Here is a 17,019-nt window from a genome sequence, read left to right as displayed (position 1 = left end):
CTATGAATTCTTACCAGGGAATGCTTAACAACCATGGAGGGCTTAGACATTACTGTACATAAATGTTTGTGTTTTTTACTCTTTTTCTCTGAGTACAAGGCGTACAAATATCTTTACCCCTGTTACCTTGAGCATCATCTCCTTGTTATGTCCACCTTTAAGAATCTTGGTAATAATGTCTTGTACATCTACTTGCACAATTAGTTGAGAAATTTAGCCTATCTTCTCATTTCTGTAATAAAAACCACCAGTATTATTTTAAAATAAAATTCAAACCTGAAACCAGAGCAAAACAACACTGTTTACAATATATATGAGATATGGAACTAGCTCAGTTTTACAGGAGAGATTATAAATGATTATTCATTTACCAGACCAAAGTAGTATTTTGAGCATTTTGTAACTTAGAGTACATGGATTTACTGGTGTTCCTTTCCTTAGCTTATGCAACTTGCAGAGGCAACTTCTTCACTTGTCCAAGTGGCCGCTGCATTCATCAGAGCTGGATATGTGATGGAGATGATGATTGTGAAGATAATGAAGATGAAAGAGGATGTGGTATGTATTAATGCTAATTTCTAATGATGATGTGTTCCGAGAAAGTCCTCACTAAGCTAATTCTGTGGAATATTGACTGATCAAGATGTTTTGAAATTGTTTTCATTCTGTGAAAACCTTCGAATTCCATCTTTACCATCTTTTTTTTTTTTTTAAACTTATGCAATATTTAGTATGTTGTAGTGTATGTGATAATTATTGCTGTAATACTAAATATGATGCAAACTAAGTTTATCATATAGCAACAGCAGCTTATTCTTGCTTGGCTTTTGAAGTCAATGTTCTTTTGTTGATTTCTATAGGTGGAAGGTAAGTCTTCACAGAAAGTGATAATTTTCACTGTAGTAAGTAAAATGGGCTTTTCAAGAATTGCTTAGCTTTTTTTTTCATGAACTTTCTAGGAATAGTTACTTTGTAATAGAAGAAGAGCTGAACTTCCTTGATTCTTCCTTCTGTATGCAAACTATTCAGATTTTACCTTCAAAACATAATTATAGGCATGTACATGTAGTCAGAATTTTTTCCAGTATACTGTTTGCAGCGTGTTTTTTTTTTCCTGTGCAAATTTTTAGGTTATTGATTAGAGAGACATAAGGCTTCTATTAACCAAAAAAAAAAAAGGTTGATAATGAGAATAACTCAGTTCCTTCCAAGATCTGTCGTGCAAGAAACAGAAATTTGAATGAATAAAAGTGTGGGTGTTTTTTCTCTTTCATTGGCCTTTTCTATGATAAGCATTCTCCACTTCATCTAGACAGCCTTTGTATGTTTTTAGACCACAAAACCGTGTTTCCATTTCTGGTGTACCAGTTACTCTAAAGCTGAATTCTTTTACTTCTTCTAAACACCACATAAAATGAAAAGAATTCATATGTCTGCACAAGGATTGTTTGCATTGTGGTTTGAAGGTAAAAGAAAGAGCATGACAAGGAAGTATTGAAGATACTTCTTTTATAGTCTTTCCCAGCTGTGTGCAGTAATCAGAAACTGAATAATGGAGGCTTGCAATGCTTTGGGAAGGTTTTAGCAAAGAAACTTCAAGTATTATTTGAAACATATTCCTCAATTAGACTTGTTTCTCTTCTCCACAGAAAGTGGTCATCATGAATGCTACCCAGGAGAGTGGGCCTGCCCTGGGTCAGGGCATTGCATTCCAATTGGGAAAGTGTGTGATGGAGCTGCAGACTGCCCTGGAGGAGAAGATGAAACTAACATCACTGCGGGCAGACATTGTAGTACGTATTAGAATCAAAAGCATACGTAGAACATCAGAAATGTCTGTATTGATATCTTTTTATATTCACCTTTTATCTGATAAACAAAGCAGAAATTTTGGAATCTTGCTATTTTATTGGTACTGTTGTGTCTGGATGGTCTGAAAAAGGCATACATGTTGTGAACAAATCACTCCTTTCATAAGTCTGTGCATGAAGTTTCACAGATGAGGATTTTAATTCCCTCTACATATCCTAAAATGTATTCTGGAAGGCTTGGAAAAGTGTGCTGTATGCCTTTTTAATTTAAGAATTTGTTTTTCTCTTTCTGTAAGCAAAAAGGAATGTTGAGTACTGTTTGGAACATAGGACTGAATCACTGTATTGTATGCCTTGGCTAAGTCACTTAGATTAGAGTTTTCAAAAATGTCTTTTCACCTGGGATATCTGTTTCACCAGTTGGTGGTGAACTGTTTTCTCTGTTGGGAGCAATGAACATACATAATTCCTATTGACTTCACACTTAGGAACAATGATTCACTCTGAGAATCAGGACCAGGGCATTTTAGATTTTCAATTTTTAGGAAGAGGAAAATTCCTATTAATGAAACCATGCCTTTTGGAATAGGAAGACAGGAAAAAATAATAGGAATTTAAAACTTATCATAAGAGCACCTCTTGCTTTGCTAAATGATGTAGTTGTGACATCAGATGTGGGCTGCAAAGTGAATTGTTTCACAAGAGGCATTAAGAAAAGGAAGAAGAAAAGGAAGTAGGAGGAAGTCAGCAAGTGCTCTACAATTTTAATTTGGTCACCTGTCATGGAACTGTTTATTAGTTATTAGTACAAAGAACGGGAAGAGTGATAAAGGTAAAAAGAACGAAGAGAAGAAAAAGATGAGTTTTTCCATGGACACAATCCATCCAGTATATTCTAATGTGTTGGAGTAGTAGGCATATTCTTTCTAATATAATGAAATAGGTTGTTTTTTCAGCATAAAACAGTAAATTATGAGGTTATGTGCCAATAGATGGAGCTCAAGGAGGTGTTGTTCACGAGTAGGTTTTGTGGAACCAGAGAAAGGTATGGTGTGTTGCAGATGGCTTCCCCTGTGCATCTGTTCACATGACAGTCCTACTATTGGTGTCTCTTAGAAGATCAGTTCTTATCCTTTAACCCTATTCTCAAACCCTATTATAAATGTTAGCCTACCTTCTTTCTTTCATTTCCTTGCCTGCATGTGTGTGAGCATATGGGATTTTTGTGGAACTTCAGACATCATTTCTTGTGCGTATTTGTTCCAAGAAACTGTTCCTGAAATTGTAGATTCATGATTGAAAAGGCTATAGCTTTGTGACTGTCAAGTGAGGCAAAGCTGTTCTGCTAGTTATAGCTATACTTGTATTTCTGAACTATTTCATTTCCTTTTTAGACATATCGCACTGTGCTGCTCTGAGCTGCCAGTATCGCTGTCATTCTTCTCCTTCGGGAGGGATGTGTTACTGCCCTGCGGGATATACCATAAGTAGCAATGACAGTCGTACTTGTATTGGTAAGTGAAATACAGTGATTGCAGATATCTGGTACCTTCTCACAGCTCAGTGGGAAAGTCTGGATACTGGGAAGCTGAGTTCCAAGTGGATGGTTGTACTGGCAAATAGAGAATTTCTGAAGTCAGCAAAAGAATAACTTATCTATATAGTACAACAGCTGCATGGTGACACAGAAAAAAACCAACCAACCAGATATCATAAGGATGAATTCAATAAGACTGTTAAAGTAGTGAGAGCATGATCATGTTTAAGATGATTTAATCTTGGGTGCTTCTTTCATTATCAAATTGTGTTAGAGGTCTTTTAGTGATTAGATGAGCGGAATATGTTTCTGCTCCAGAGATGCGTTGTGCTGTATGGATGGAAAATCAAGTAATGATGAAGTGTTCAGGACTTTTTGAAAGTGGATGGATGTGAAGACAGTAGAACATTTGTACTTTAGAATGAATATGGGGCTTTGTATTTGCACTACGGAATAGCTGTATCTTCTATGACATACCAGTATAGACGTTATCTATATAAAAATTAATTTTTGCAAGAATGTAAAGGTAAGTGAAGTATTTTGGTGCTTCATTTCTGTTCTTTATCTGCTGTAAATTGGGAGCACAAACTGTTGGTGGTATAAATGATTTATCTCAGTAATTGGAAATATAGTAACTTCAGAATCATGATATTTAGCACTGCCTAATGACAAATATTTATCCAGATTCTTTTATCAGCTTTCAACCCAAGCTGTGGTGCTTGTGGTATTAAAAGTATTCCTGGTGCTCCATCTCTCATGAGATTTCTGTATTGTCAAGAATACTGGGTAGCCTGGGGCTGTATGAGCTGCAGTGGCAGCATGGTTGCTCTTAATAGAAAGGAGGAGTCAATGCACTGACTCCAGGCACAAAATTATTCTTCCAGTCTAATGTGGGAAATACAGTAAGGACACATTTGCAAACCTGGTGCAGTTTAAGTGAGTCTTTTGTTGTTCTCCTTGACTACCTTGTAAACCTAGCTGTCTTGGAAATTCAGATCAATGTATTTTGGTTTGCAGAGATGCACTAATACATTTGTACTGAAAGAAACACTTGTGATGGAGGAACAGCATAGTGTACAATTCCAGATCTTATTTTAAATCAGTCCTACCGGTTTACAGGCAGAAGAATTAAGCCATAGTATTAGCAAAGTGTATCTTCTCTTCATTTGCTTTTATCTCACTGTATACTGACGATTTTTAACATGCATGGAAGCTGGAAAGCTGCTGACAACATTTTTTCAGTACCAAAATGTACTATCTAGGAAATACTTCATTTTTACTTATGTGTCAGCAAATATTTAAAAACAGAAATTTCAGTATGAATAATATTTGAGATTTCATTTTCTCCATTTTTGGCTTAACAGTAGAATTGCCAGTTTTCAGCAATGTAGCATACTGGTAACACTGAGTTTTCAAGTGAAGGAGGTCAGGCTTTTAATGTCACAAAATCATGTGTTAAGTAGTGTTAAAAATCTCCTGGGCTCTAAATAATGGCAGATATCGTGAGACATCAGACAGTGCTCAGATCTGATTTTTTTAATTCTTTTTTTCCAAGTCATAATTATAAAAATTCATGCTTTTACAAGAAGGTTAGGCAGATACTTCACAGTTTGGAAAGTAAAAGATTCTGCAGCAACCCTGGAAATTACTTTTAGAGCATATCTGTGAGAACTTGCTGAGTTGTCCTTGCTGCAAACTCCACTTATATATTATTTTGCGTGCCAAAGTGAACTTCTTTCGTTGTACTTTTTGCTGTCTGGTTCTGGTGTGCAGCCAGCTTTTAATTGGAAACCAGACACCTGTGTTAGCATGGTACCAAGTCTGAGCTAGTAAACACTGCCTTTTAGCAGGGCTTGTGCGGTGATCTCATGCCAGTGGCCAAGTAAACTCCACAACACCACTCTTTCACTCCACCTCCTCAAAGGAAGAAGGGGGAGAGAAAATACGATTAAATTAAAAAAAAAGGGGGTGGTGGTGGCGAAATAAGGATAATTTAATCAAGGGAAAAAGAGAGAGAAAAAAAATAAGCAAAGGCTGCACAGAAGCAAGGAGAGAGAAAACAATTATTATCTGCTTCCCATCAGCAAGCAATGCTCGGCCACGTCTTGGGAATCAGGGCCTCAATAAGCATAGTGGTTGTTCGGGAGGACAGACATTTTCATAACAAGAGCCCTCCCTCCTACCTTTTTTCCAGTTTTATGGCTGAGCACGCCGTCACAGGTATGGATTATGCCTTTGGTCGGCTCTGGTTGGCTGCTCTGGCTGTGTCCCCTCCCCACCTCCTGCCCACCCCAGCCTGCTGGCCTTGGGGGGCTTGGAGAAAGTCTTGGTGCTGTGCCAGCGCTGCTGAGCAGCAGACAAAACGTTGGGGTGATGTAGGTGCTGTTCTAGCTACAATTGCAGAGCACAGCACTATGTGGGTCTGCTGTGGGGAAAGTTAACTCCATCCCAGCCAGACCCAGTACAGCTTGTTAGCTTGAGCTCAATACTACGCTCATGTTAATATATGGCTCACCTTCAGAGAAACCCAGCCAGGTGTGCATGTGTGTGTATGAAATGTAGTTGCATCTAGTGCAGCAAGAATGCTGCATAGATAACTTATGTGTTGTGGAAAATAGACAATAACATCCCTTCCCTTTCCATCATTTTTCCTCTTCACCTGGCAGTTTTTTTATTTTTTTTGGGTAGGTCACTGGGCAGCAAAACAGTTGTTCTCTTATCTAGAAGTAGAAAATTGAAGCATTTGTGAAAAAAAAAAACACATACAAAACTTCTTTTCCCATGCCATCATTTTGAAAACAGATATAAAACAAGCAGAGAGGACAAACTTAAAGCTTCTCAAATACAGTACCGTTCCTTTTATACAAATCATTGTTTATAAATATACCTTGTTCACTTAACAGATTTTGACGACTGCAAAATGTGGGGTGTCTGTGACCAGCTGTGTGAAGATCGTGTGGGACATCACCAGTGCCACTGTGTGGAAGGTTATTTCCTAGAGCATCATCGACACTGTAGGGCCAACACTTCGGGTTAGTATGCAGAATTGCAAGAGTCTATTGCTGTTGTTGGACTAATAAATAGAGTTTAAAATGGGGCAGCTCACATAACTATAACATACATCTGTGTTTGATGTTAACTCTGGCCTTGAGGTTTTAAGGTCAGGACAGCATTCAGAACATCAGCAGAGATCAACAAGAGACTGGCATGTATGTGCTGGCACCTGTAGACTGGTGGAGCTGGCTGCCTGAGCAGAGCTGCTTCTCCCCAGAAAGATGGCTTCCGGTCCCCAGCCCTTATTCAAAATTCATGACTTCCCCAGATCTGGGAGGTCCTTGCCAGAGCCGTACTTAATAGATGAGTTCTTATTCCTGTGGGAGGCAGTTTCCTGACCTGCTTGCTGTGGAACTTGGTGGGAGCGAGAAATCAGGAAACTTCATTATTTTTTAGGAGGACTGTACCATGCAGGAAAATGTTTTTGCTGAATTGTGAGTTCAAACACAATAATGCTTGCCTCACACAGAGTGTGGTTCCCCATCAACAGTAGGCAGCTCCTCCTGGTTGTTCACCTCCTGCTCTGTTCTGAAAGCAGACCCTGGGAAGCTCTTTTTTTGTGGAGATGTAAGAGCCTGCTAGGCTTTTGTGTGAGGCAGGTGTTCCTGCCTGCAGGAATGGGAGTCACTGCTTGGCATGGCTGATTAGCAGTCTTGCTTTTCTGAAAAGCGTGAACTGCCCAGTTCCCTCCCCCTTCTTTCTTTGCAACTGCTGCAGAGCAGCCATCATTCTGCAATTTTCTAAGTATGACCTCAAAAAAGACAGAATTTTTGGAGCTAATGAAATTTGACTGTATTAAGATGTGCATATGGCAGCACAAGGAAAGATTATTCTGTTTTGAGAAAAGTTCTGTATCCTTCACAAGAAGCTTTCCATTCAAACTAGTGTGACTTCTAGGCCACTGAGTTGTTCTGAAAGTGTTGATTTTTCTATCATTATTGTGGAGTTCATACGTGCTCTAAATTGGTTTCCTTGGATTCATTTTTACTGGGAAGGGTTCTCTGTGTAAGGTGGGTAATATTTGGACTTAAATATATTCTTCTCAGACATACATTAAACATTTCAACAGACACCTACTTTGGAAATGAGCTTTCCTTCAAAGACTTACTGGAATCTCTCTTCTGCTGTAAGATATAGCAAAGATCTTCTGAGGAGATGAGGGAATAAAGAAGGTGGAAAGAGCAGTACAGAAAAAGCCTAAGGAACATGGTCTGCCTGCTAGAATTAAAGAATATCTGAATCCCGTTGGGCAGAAAAATCTTAGGAAAATTTATACTTTGATTAAAGGAGATAGGAGAGTTGAATCTTTAGGAGTTAAGATGCACAGAAGTTTTGTAAAAGTTCTATCTGGCAGAGCTTTAAACACGTATTGCTGCCTGGTTTGCACCAAGGCTGGAAACTAAAGGCAAATCAAAGCAAATTAGTACTCACATAGAACCATCTATCCAGGATGTATATATATTACAGTATCCCTTTGCAAATAGCTCAGTTGCAGGGTAGTCATATATTTGTCACCCCTGCTTTCAGCTGGTATTGCGTCAATTATTTTTTCCAATGGCCGGGATTTGCTGATTGGAGATCTTCATGGAAGAAGTTTTCGTACTTTGGTGCAGTCGCAGAATCGTGGTGTTGCAGTTGGAGTGGACTTTCACTTTTATTTGCACAGGATCTTTTGGACTGATACAGTGCAAGATAAGGTGGGTAGAAATTTCAAGAATAATAAATTTTTGTGTATGTGGAAGTAGAGAACAGCCAGAAGCTGAATGTGTTGATAGGCTTTTATTTTTGAGAGCACAAGCTGGCCGTATTTTTGTTTTCTAACAAAAAAGCTCCTTGAAATGTTTTATGTTAATGACTGCATTTTTCAAGCTATACTATTACATGTGACATATTTAACAAAGAATCCTATTATGTGGGAATGTCTTGAGCAACTTTTAATTTTATTTGAGATGGAGTCCAAAAAACTAATTAAGAGAAATAGTAGACATTCTTTCAAAACTGAACAATTTTTTCTTGGTAATTTTTTGGAACATGATCATTTAAAATGTAAAAACTGTGTGCCTTCCAAGATGATAAAAATCGAATTTCTTCATATACTTCAAATAGCACTGTAATTGAGCTTAGATAACAAATATTGACAGTATTTTGTGTAATAAGCCAATATTTTGTTACATTTTTTTTGAAGAGGAAATATTTTAGCTTCAAGGTAGGGTATAACAGAGTAATTAAAAAAAGAAAAAAACAACAAAAAACACACAAAACAGTCTGGAGACCCTGGTGAAAGCTAGACATCACCCTTGTTCTTTCTTCTCCGTGCGTAATTTAATGAAACAAAAAAAGTCCCAGGTCAAATGCTGAAATTCCAGAATCTTCATCCACATGTTGGCTGCCATGCAGAGTAAAGAAGAATCCACGGCCTGCCTCTTTCTGACACCACGTATGCATCAGTTCGGTGTCACTGTCATTACAAACCTACCCAGAGCTGAAAAGTAGCATTTTCACTACAGTGCCAATGTTCCTTCTGTTGGAAAGCGCACTGCGTGGCTTTCATGTAGGACAGGAAATGAACACACAAATTTTTACTTGTTATCAGTTCTGGCGTTTTTATTTTCACTGCAGAGAGTTCCTGTTACTGTGATTGCATTGACAGTAGCTGTGTTAAGTCAGGGTCAAATCTGAACTTTCATGAGATAGGAGATTTATGTCTGTAAAAGGTGCAAATACAAGGTAATATGTGTTTTTCCACTGCACACCCCATATGGCCACGGCTGCCTTTTTATCTGCCCCAATATTGTTCAATCTTAAGTAATTAATTAGGATTAATTATTCTAAGTAAGTCATAACTAGAGCACCCTGAAGGAAACAATGACATTAGGAATATTCTTGTATGATATGCATTTCTGTTCTTAAATTATACTTAAGTTCTAAGTATTGTTAGGGATTTATTTTACTTGTCTTTGTTTTTCTTTTCAAAGATTAAGATGAACTAAAACAGAAAATTGTGGGTTATGTATATAGTCGCCTTTATCTCATGTAGTGTACTGCCTTCTCACCTAATGCCCACAAGTTCTTCCATCAGCAAGGTTTCCCAAGAACACAATAGACAGTTAATGGTTTGCTCAGTTATCATTATTTGGACCTGAAGAATATTTAAAATGATACAATCATTTCAGCTGTTATTTTTCTTGCATATATTTACTTGTGTTAATCTGTATTTTCATACAGATACATTTCAAACTTCATGCTGTTGTTCTGAGAAAGGGATAATGATTCCTAGCTTTTCATATTACCCGGCGTTAGAATCACATGACTTCTGTGTAATAAAAAATTATTGCATTTATGTTGCTCACTTCATGTAGTTCTGAGCTTGCTTGTAAGATACTACTTCTACTTGGAGCATGATGCTGTTAAAATGAGCTTTAAATAAAAGAGAAACATAAGCAATGCTGAGCCTTCTTTCTGTCTGGATAGAGCCTTACTTCACTTTCTTCACTTTGCAAAGTAAATTTTCCTTGTGATTTCCCTCTAATGGTTGGTGCAGTAAGAGCTCCCCCATTGTTTCTGGTCACTCATGAGAGCTTTGCTAAAGCCTATTAATTTATTTCATTTAATGCAAATACTGTTTCTTGACAGATTCTAGGAAAGCAATGTGCACTTTCCTCATCTATTTTTTAATCCAGAAACCTACCATATTTGCTAAAGAACAAGGCTACTTTAGCTTCTTACTTTATTTTTCTGAAATGCTAGTTAGAGACAAGCTTCCTGTATTTCTTGCATTGTTTTCAAATTTTTTGCCAAAAAAAATAAAATATTAAGCTGTGCAATGGCTTAGTAAGTAATTTGGTTGTATCTAGTGGCCCATTGTGAATCTATGCTGAGTATGATGATAGATAACTCGTGATTAGCAAAACATCTTGAGTATTGATAATATTTGTATTGCTTTCAGGTTTTTTCTATTAATATTGATGGATCTGATTTCCAAGAAGTTTTAAATGTTTCAGTTGACACACCTGAAAATCTAGCAGTGGATTGGGTTAACAATAAACTGTATGTGGTTGAGACCAGTGTGAACAGAATAGATATGGTTAACTTGGATGGAACAAACCGTGTCACTCTTATTGCTGAAAATTTGGGAAATCCTAGAGGAATAGCACTTGATCCAACTGTTGGGTAAGTGATAAGTGTCAGGTAACGGTAAAATACACCAGAAATTCCTTTATTCACATGCACTAGGAGGAGAGCTAACAAACAGCTCAGGGTAGTCGTTTTAGAATCTTATCTAAAATCATTTAAACATTTACGTTCTATCCTAAACTATTCTACATTACTGTGGGAGAGCTGTACACGGCTTTTATTCCCATTGTGTGGTGTCTGTTTTATTGCTTGAGCTGTATGTGCACGAGCACATATCTGAAATGTATCTGTATATGTACAGATATGTTTTCAGACATATGTATCTGTCTGAAAACAGACAGACTGTGGAGTTGCGTCCAAGACTAGAAGTTATCCGTGAGGATTTCTGTTACCATCCCCAGATCTCCTACTATCTGAAATAAAGTGGTGGGGTGAAGCTGGGGAAGCTAGTGTCTCCCAGCCCAATAGGCTTCAGAAATGTATGTGAGCTGTGGAAACTCTTCAGATCTTGAAGATCTGAAAGATCTTCAGAGAACGGCAGGAGGAGCTTTGTGCAGTTTACAGTGATGGATGCTGCTTTAACGATGCGTGGATTTGTCACTGGTTTATTCTGGCAGCACACTTAAGTTTGTATTTTACAAAGAATACTCAGTATTTCTGAGGTCTTTTGGGTGAAAGCATGTTTCTTTCTGGATTCATTCTATAAAAGAAAATGCAGATCACTTCTTGGGCAGGATGCATGAAGTGTGTTTTCAATGTATGCTGAGAATTAAGCTCTGGTCTGAAAGACTGCTGGTTTTAAATGATGACATAGTTTTGAAATACCGTGTAAAATGTTGCTTTTTTGGGGTGAAATCTCACTGAAACATGAGACTTTTTTTTTTCTTTATAGTTATTTATTTTTCTCGGACTGGGATAGTCTGTCTGGTGATCCTAAAGTGGAAAGGGCCTTCATGGATGGCACAAACCGCCAGGATTTGATAAAAACAAAGCTAGGCTGGCCTGCTGGAATAACTCTGGATATTGTATCAAAAAGGCTTTACTGGGTTGACAGCCGGTTTGATTACATTGAGACTGTAACTTATGATGGGCTTCAAAGGTAGGAGAAATATTATTCCTTGGAGGTTACAGATATACTGATTATTTTGTATCAAGGTCAAAGATAAATTTGTCTAACAAAATGGGATTCATAAAGGATGAAAATTACAACATAATGAATGTGATGTACCTTGATAATCTATACTGTCATACTACTTCTGGAAAATCCCAGTTCCTTCATCATCCTTTGTCTTGTTTCTACATTGAATACCTGCTTACACTTTTTTATAATCATAGAATCATGGAATATCCCGAGTTGGAAGGGACCCATAAGGATCATCAAGTCCAACTCCTGGCACCAACCACACGGGTCTGCCCAAAAGTTTAGACCATGTGACTAAGTGCACAGTCCAATCTCTTCTTAAATTCAGACAGGCTTGGTGCAGTGACTGCTTCACTGGGGAGCCTGTTCCAGTGTGCAACCACCCTCTCAGTGAAGAACCTCTTCCTGATGTCCAGCCTAAACTTCCCCTGCCTCAGCGCAGTACCTATAGTGTACTCTTATAGCTCACCACTATAGTACACATTTTGATAGTGTCTGCATTTTATTATTTTTGAATACTATACGTTGTCTTAGACCATCCTATCTTTGCATCTTTTTCACAAATGAATTTATTTAAGCTATTGATCTCCAAAGCACCAGTTGGTGTAATGGGTATTAAGTGCATTGGGTTTTGATCTTTTTACACTTGATATATCTTTGTTGTCAGAAATTACATCCTCACTCACCTTATTGTGATGCTGTGGAAAATATATCAGCATGCAAGAAAGGAGCCTTTGAGTTTTTGTCGGACTGTGCCTTAAAGTATAGTGTTTAGAAGCCTGCTTATCTCTGTATCTGTGATAGGTCTCTGTTACTCAAATACAAGACAAAATTGTTCACTTTCAACATACCTCTTACATAGTGACTTCAAAAGCAGTCCTCTGCTCAGCTGACAGGCTTATTGCTCAATGTGTTCTTTCACTTGCAAAATTCTAAAAATAACACTGATATCTTTGATCTGCTCCTTTATCTGTATTTTTTTCAAGGCTGTTTTCAGGGTTTAATAAGGCAAGAAAGTTTTTAGTAAAATCTCTGGTTTTTGGAGATAAAAACTTATCGCTAACAGCAACACCAAAAATCATGTAAATGTTGTGCAAGTGGGAAGAGAAGATGTCCTAGTCAGCAAACAATGTTAAAATACAGATTACTGTCTAATTAATTACATTTCTCATGCCTACAGCTTGAACCTAAATCGCCCTGAAAACCGTTAGAGTAGAACTGTAGAAATCATCTAATTTGTAGATCTTCCTTCAAGACTCTATGAAAATAATATTGTAGTGTTATTGTTATGTATTGTTTTGAGGGCTTAAATCTCTCTCTCTCCCCCTAATATTTATCCAGAAAAATATTGTTCCAATGTCTTGCAAAGAATAGACACAATCTCTTCAGTTTTGCATGGGTGGTTAATTCAGGCCCCATTTCCACAAATCTCTTTTTTATTTTTATTTATTTTTTATTTTTTTACTGCCTACACTGGATTTTATTTTTGGCCAGTGGCTGTTGCAGCCCTAATATTTTTATGTTCAAGGCTTCTTGAATATTTTAAAATGGTGCAGGTATCCTTTCATTTCCTCTGTTAGCTGCTTTCTAATTCTCTCAGTATTTATGAATCTTTTGTTGTGTTTTTGATCATTCATTGTTTTCCTGGAAGTGGCTGACATTTTTCATCTCCCTGTTTTCACTTTTCTATGTTTTATGCTTATGTATCCTGTATGTTTAACTTCATGTCTTTGGTTCATTTGTTCCTTTTTGTCTGTATTTTGGCTGCTTCTATGTCTAGAGAAGTAAAAGCTAGTGAATAAATTAATAATGCTGTGCTTTTTGATCTATTAAGAGAAGTTATTTTCTAGATAATATTTCGTAATTAATTAAAAATAAATCTTTATAACAGGAGAACAATAGCTCATGGAGGCTCAATAATTCCTCATCCGTATGGAATCACTTTATTTGAACACAATGTTTATTTCACTGATTGGACCAAAATGGCAGTGGTGAAAGCTAACAAGTTTTCAGAATCAAACCCTCAAGTGATCTACCAGTCTTCACTGAGACCTTATGGAGTGACAGTTTACCATGCTGCCAGGCAGCCATATGGTAAGACAGTGACTAGCTGATTAATAGAGATTTAGGAATTATCTTACCAAAAGATGCTAAAAATTATGGAAGACTTTTATTTTGCCATAAAGAACAAATAATTATAACACACAAATTTTTAGGACTGGTCTTTACCATGCAGTGCTTGCATCCAGGTCCTCTAGCTAATGACATGTCAAATGCAACATTTAAAAGTGGGGCTTACAAAACATGTTGATATTTGGAAGAAACAAACTTGTGCTCATTGAACAGTTTTGGCATTTGGGACTTTTCTTCCTCAACACCACAATAAGGGTGAAGCTGGAAAATGCTACCAGTGTGAATGAGCTTTGTGAGAAATATTTATAAAGTAGATTTATATGTGGAAATTACCACCTTAATGGTGGCCTCAGTGCTGTGTGCTGAGCATATCTGTACAGAGCTGAATACCTTGAATGCTGGTTAGCTCTGGTGGGTCTTGAGTTCATTCCTGGATGGAACTGTTGTTGTATGATTTCCATGTGATACAATTCCCACAGAGTCCACATGATTTATTGTGGACGATGGAAAAATCCTGAAAAATCAAAATTATGATTAAAAAAAAAAATGCCATTAGGCTTACAGCTGAAGTTATAATCCTACCTATATTATTTTCCAGTAAGAAATCCTTGTGGAAATAATAATGGAGGATGCGAACAGATCTGTGTTCTCAGCCACAAAACAGATAACGATGGACTAGGTTATCGCTGTAGATGTATACTGGGCTTTGACCTCCATGTAGATGGACAGCACTGTGTTGGTAAGAAAATGCCTTATGATTGCTGGAAATGGTAATGTTCCATTAACTGTAGAGATGTTTCTGGAACCTCTCTTCTGTAGCACTGTGAGTTCAGTATGTAAAGGACTTCATGTTTTTCTATCACAACTCTTGTTACAGCTTTAAATGTAATAATTTCTGCTAATGTTCACTTCAAGCCGCAATGACTTTAACTCATGTTCTGTAGCATTTTAAGAGAGTTTGTTATGGATTGTGTGTGTAATTAAGCTCTTTGCCCTGAAATCAACCATGGATACTTGCTAATATGCAGATTTTGCATTATTTTTAACATTTCGAACTGCTTGCTTATAGTATTGCACAAATCAAGTTGGTCTTCCTTTGAACAAGTATGACAAAAATAAGAAATTCAGTCTTGGGGTTGTGGGCTTCCATGAGGAATCCTCTGCTCTCTGGGTAGAGAATTGTCACTGGGAGGTTTGCCATGTGCAGCTATCGGCAAATTAAGCCAGATATCTTGTCTGCAGTTCTACTATTTAACCATGCACTTGTACTTCTAGGTACTCGGATATGGTCTGGCAGTAAGGTGGCTCCACAAAACCTTTAAGTTATTTTTATGTAGATCACTGTAAAGAGATCAACATAGAAGATCTCTGCATCCATAGGGATAATGTTTTCTATGAAGGTATATCAGGACCACAGTAACAACACAAGAGGAAGACCTGGCTACATCACCTAATATTCTGGATTGGTTTTGTTTTTCTTATTCTATTTTATTTTTCATGTCTGTGTATATTTAAATTCATATTGTCTCATGTTTTCTTCTTCCATTTCTGGGATAGTAGTGCTGCCAAAGGAAAACAAAGCTTTGCAATTAATGCTCAGTTGTCTCACCCAGTAGGTAAAGACTGTGTCTGATCTTTCCTTTTGCAGCTGTGCGGCAGTTCCTGCTGTTTTCATCCCAGCTAGCAGTGCGGGGGATCCCGTTCAATCTGTCTAGCCAGGAAGATGTGATCATACCTGTAACAGGAAGCCCGTCGTATTTTGTTGGAATTGACTTCTATGCTCAGGATGACACCATTTTTTTTTCAGACACAAGTAAAGACATGATCTATAAACAGAAAACTGATGGTTCAGGTGAGAAGCATTCTTTAGAAATGAAGAGTAATTGTGGTATGAAGAGTAGAATGTATATTCCAAAAAAGCAGCACAAAAAGTCTCATTGTGAGATATACAGAAAAGTCTGTGTCACCTCAGTAATCTGTAAAATGTTTGTTAAAACCGTTTGTTCAACTCGTATTAAGCTCGTGAAAGTAGTTAGTCAAAAATTGTCTCCTGTTCTCTGACAAACTTGATGAATGTGATTTGGAATGAACTATTTGTAGCACTTGTTACAAATTGTATTTGTTATCATCCGTCTGTTTATGTATGAGACTGAGTTTCTCTCTTTTATTTCCCTATCTGGAGAACAGGTTGCTTGTCATAATTCTGCAATACAGAAAAAGAACACTATGTTTGTGAGATTTTGGGAGTCCTATTTGTGGTAGTGTGAAGAGTCTATCTAATTTGTAATAATGATCAAAGGTATATTAAGTCACATGTAGCCTTCTGAACTTGCTTGATGTCTTAGATCAGAGTAATGGTAGACCACAGCTGACAATCGCTATGGAAAGAATAGGTAGGTCTGGTTGTTGAGTAAGATGTAACTAGAGGGACCGAACAATGTCATGTCCTTACTGACCTTCATTCATGAAACTCCTTCCAGTAGAAGCTTGTTTTTTCTCGTCTTGGCTAGTCGTTACTTCTCTTTTGGGTTTGTGCTTCCTAAGCATTATCACTCCTTCACCTGGAGCAAAGGGCACACCCCTACACGCACACTTTGTTATTGTCTTTATATTAAGTAGCACAGAAGTAGCATTTTTACCAGAGAGAAGCACTAGTTTTGTGAACAGAATAACACATTCAGGTTATTTCCTCTGTTCCTAAATATGTACAGTGATTGAGTGTGTTGTAAATTTTAGGAAGAGAAATTCTGACAGCTAATAGAGTGGAAAGTGTTGAAGATTTGGCCTTTGACTGGATCTCAAAGAATCTATACTGGACAGACCCTCGGTACAGAAGCATAAGTGTGATGAGGCTGGCAGATAAATCTAGAAGAGCTATTGTTCAGAATTTAAATAATCCTCGATCAATAGTGGTTCATCCTGTTATTGGGTAAATTATCTTTGATTCTCACTTGAAACTATATGAGCAAGCTAACCTATTTTGTTCACTACCCTATAACGTTATTTAACACTAGCGTTAACTTTGACTGTAGGCAAAAGGATCAGGAAAATATTCTTAGTAATATTTGCACTTATTTGCAAATATTACCTGGAGGGTGCATTTTTGCTTGGGTCTTCCTCCCTGATGATAGTTAATTGAAATCTGTAACAATTTGAACAGCTATGTACATTTCCTATCAAAAGGAACAAACCACTTCAGAAGATGTTGA

At 37.3% G+C, this 17,019-nt stretch overlaps 1 protein-coding gene across 1 annotated transcript in view; it reads left to right on the top strand.

The window, feature by feature from the left end:
* The window catches only part of LRP2 (LDL receptor related protein 2), a 119,641-nt gene that overhangs the window by 30,712 nt on the left and 71,910 nt on the right, over window positions 1-17,019 (top strand). The window contains 11 exon segments of the mRNA XM_083842447.1: window positions 442-558; window positions 1,650-1,793; window positions 3,206-3,325; window positions 6,252-6,380; window positions 7,930-8,099; window positions 10,349-10,572; window positions 11,429-11,635; window positions 13,569-13,771; window positions 14,409-14,549; window positions 15,459-15,662; window positions 16,547-16,739. Of these exon segments, the coding sequence (XP_083698573.1) occupies window positions 442-558; window positions 1,650-1,793; window positions 3,206-3,325; window positions 6,252-6,380; window positions 7,930-8,099; window positions 10,349-10,572; window positions 11,429-11,635; window positions 13,569-13,771; window positions 14,409-14,549; window positions 15,459-15,662; window positions 16,547-16,739 (1,852 nt within the window).

The sequence above is a fragment of the Anser anser genome, assembly GCF_964211835.1.
Source record: "Anser anser genome assembly, chromosome: 6".
Taxonomy (NCBI): domain Eukaryota; kingdom Metazoa; phylum Chordata; class Aves; order Anseriformes; family Anatidae; genus Anser; species Anser anser.
This window is presented reverse-complemented; position numbering and strand designations above follow the sequence as displayed.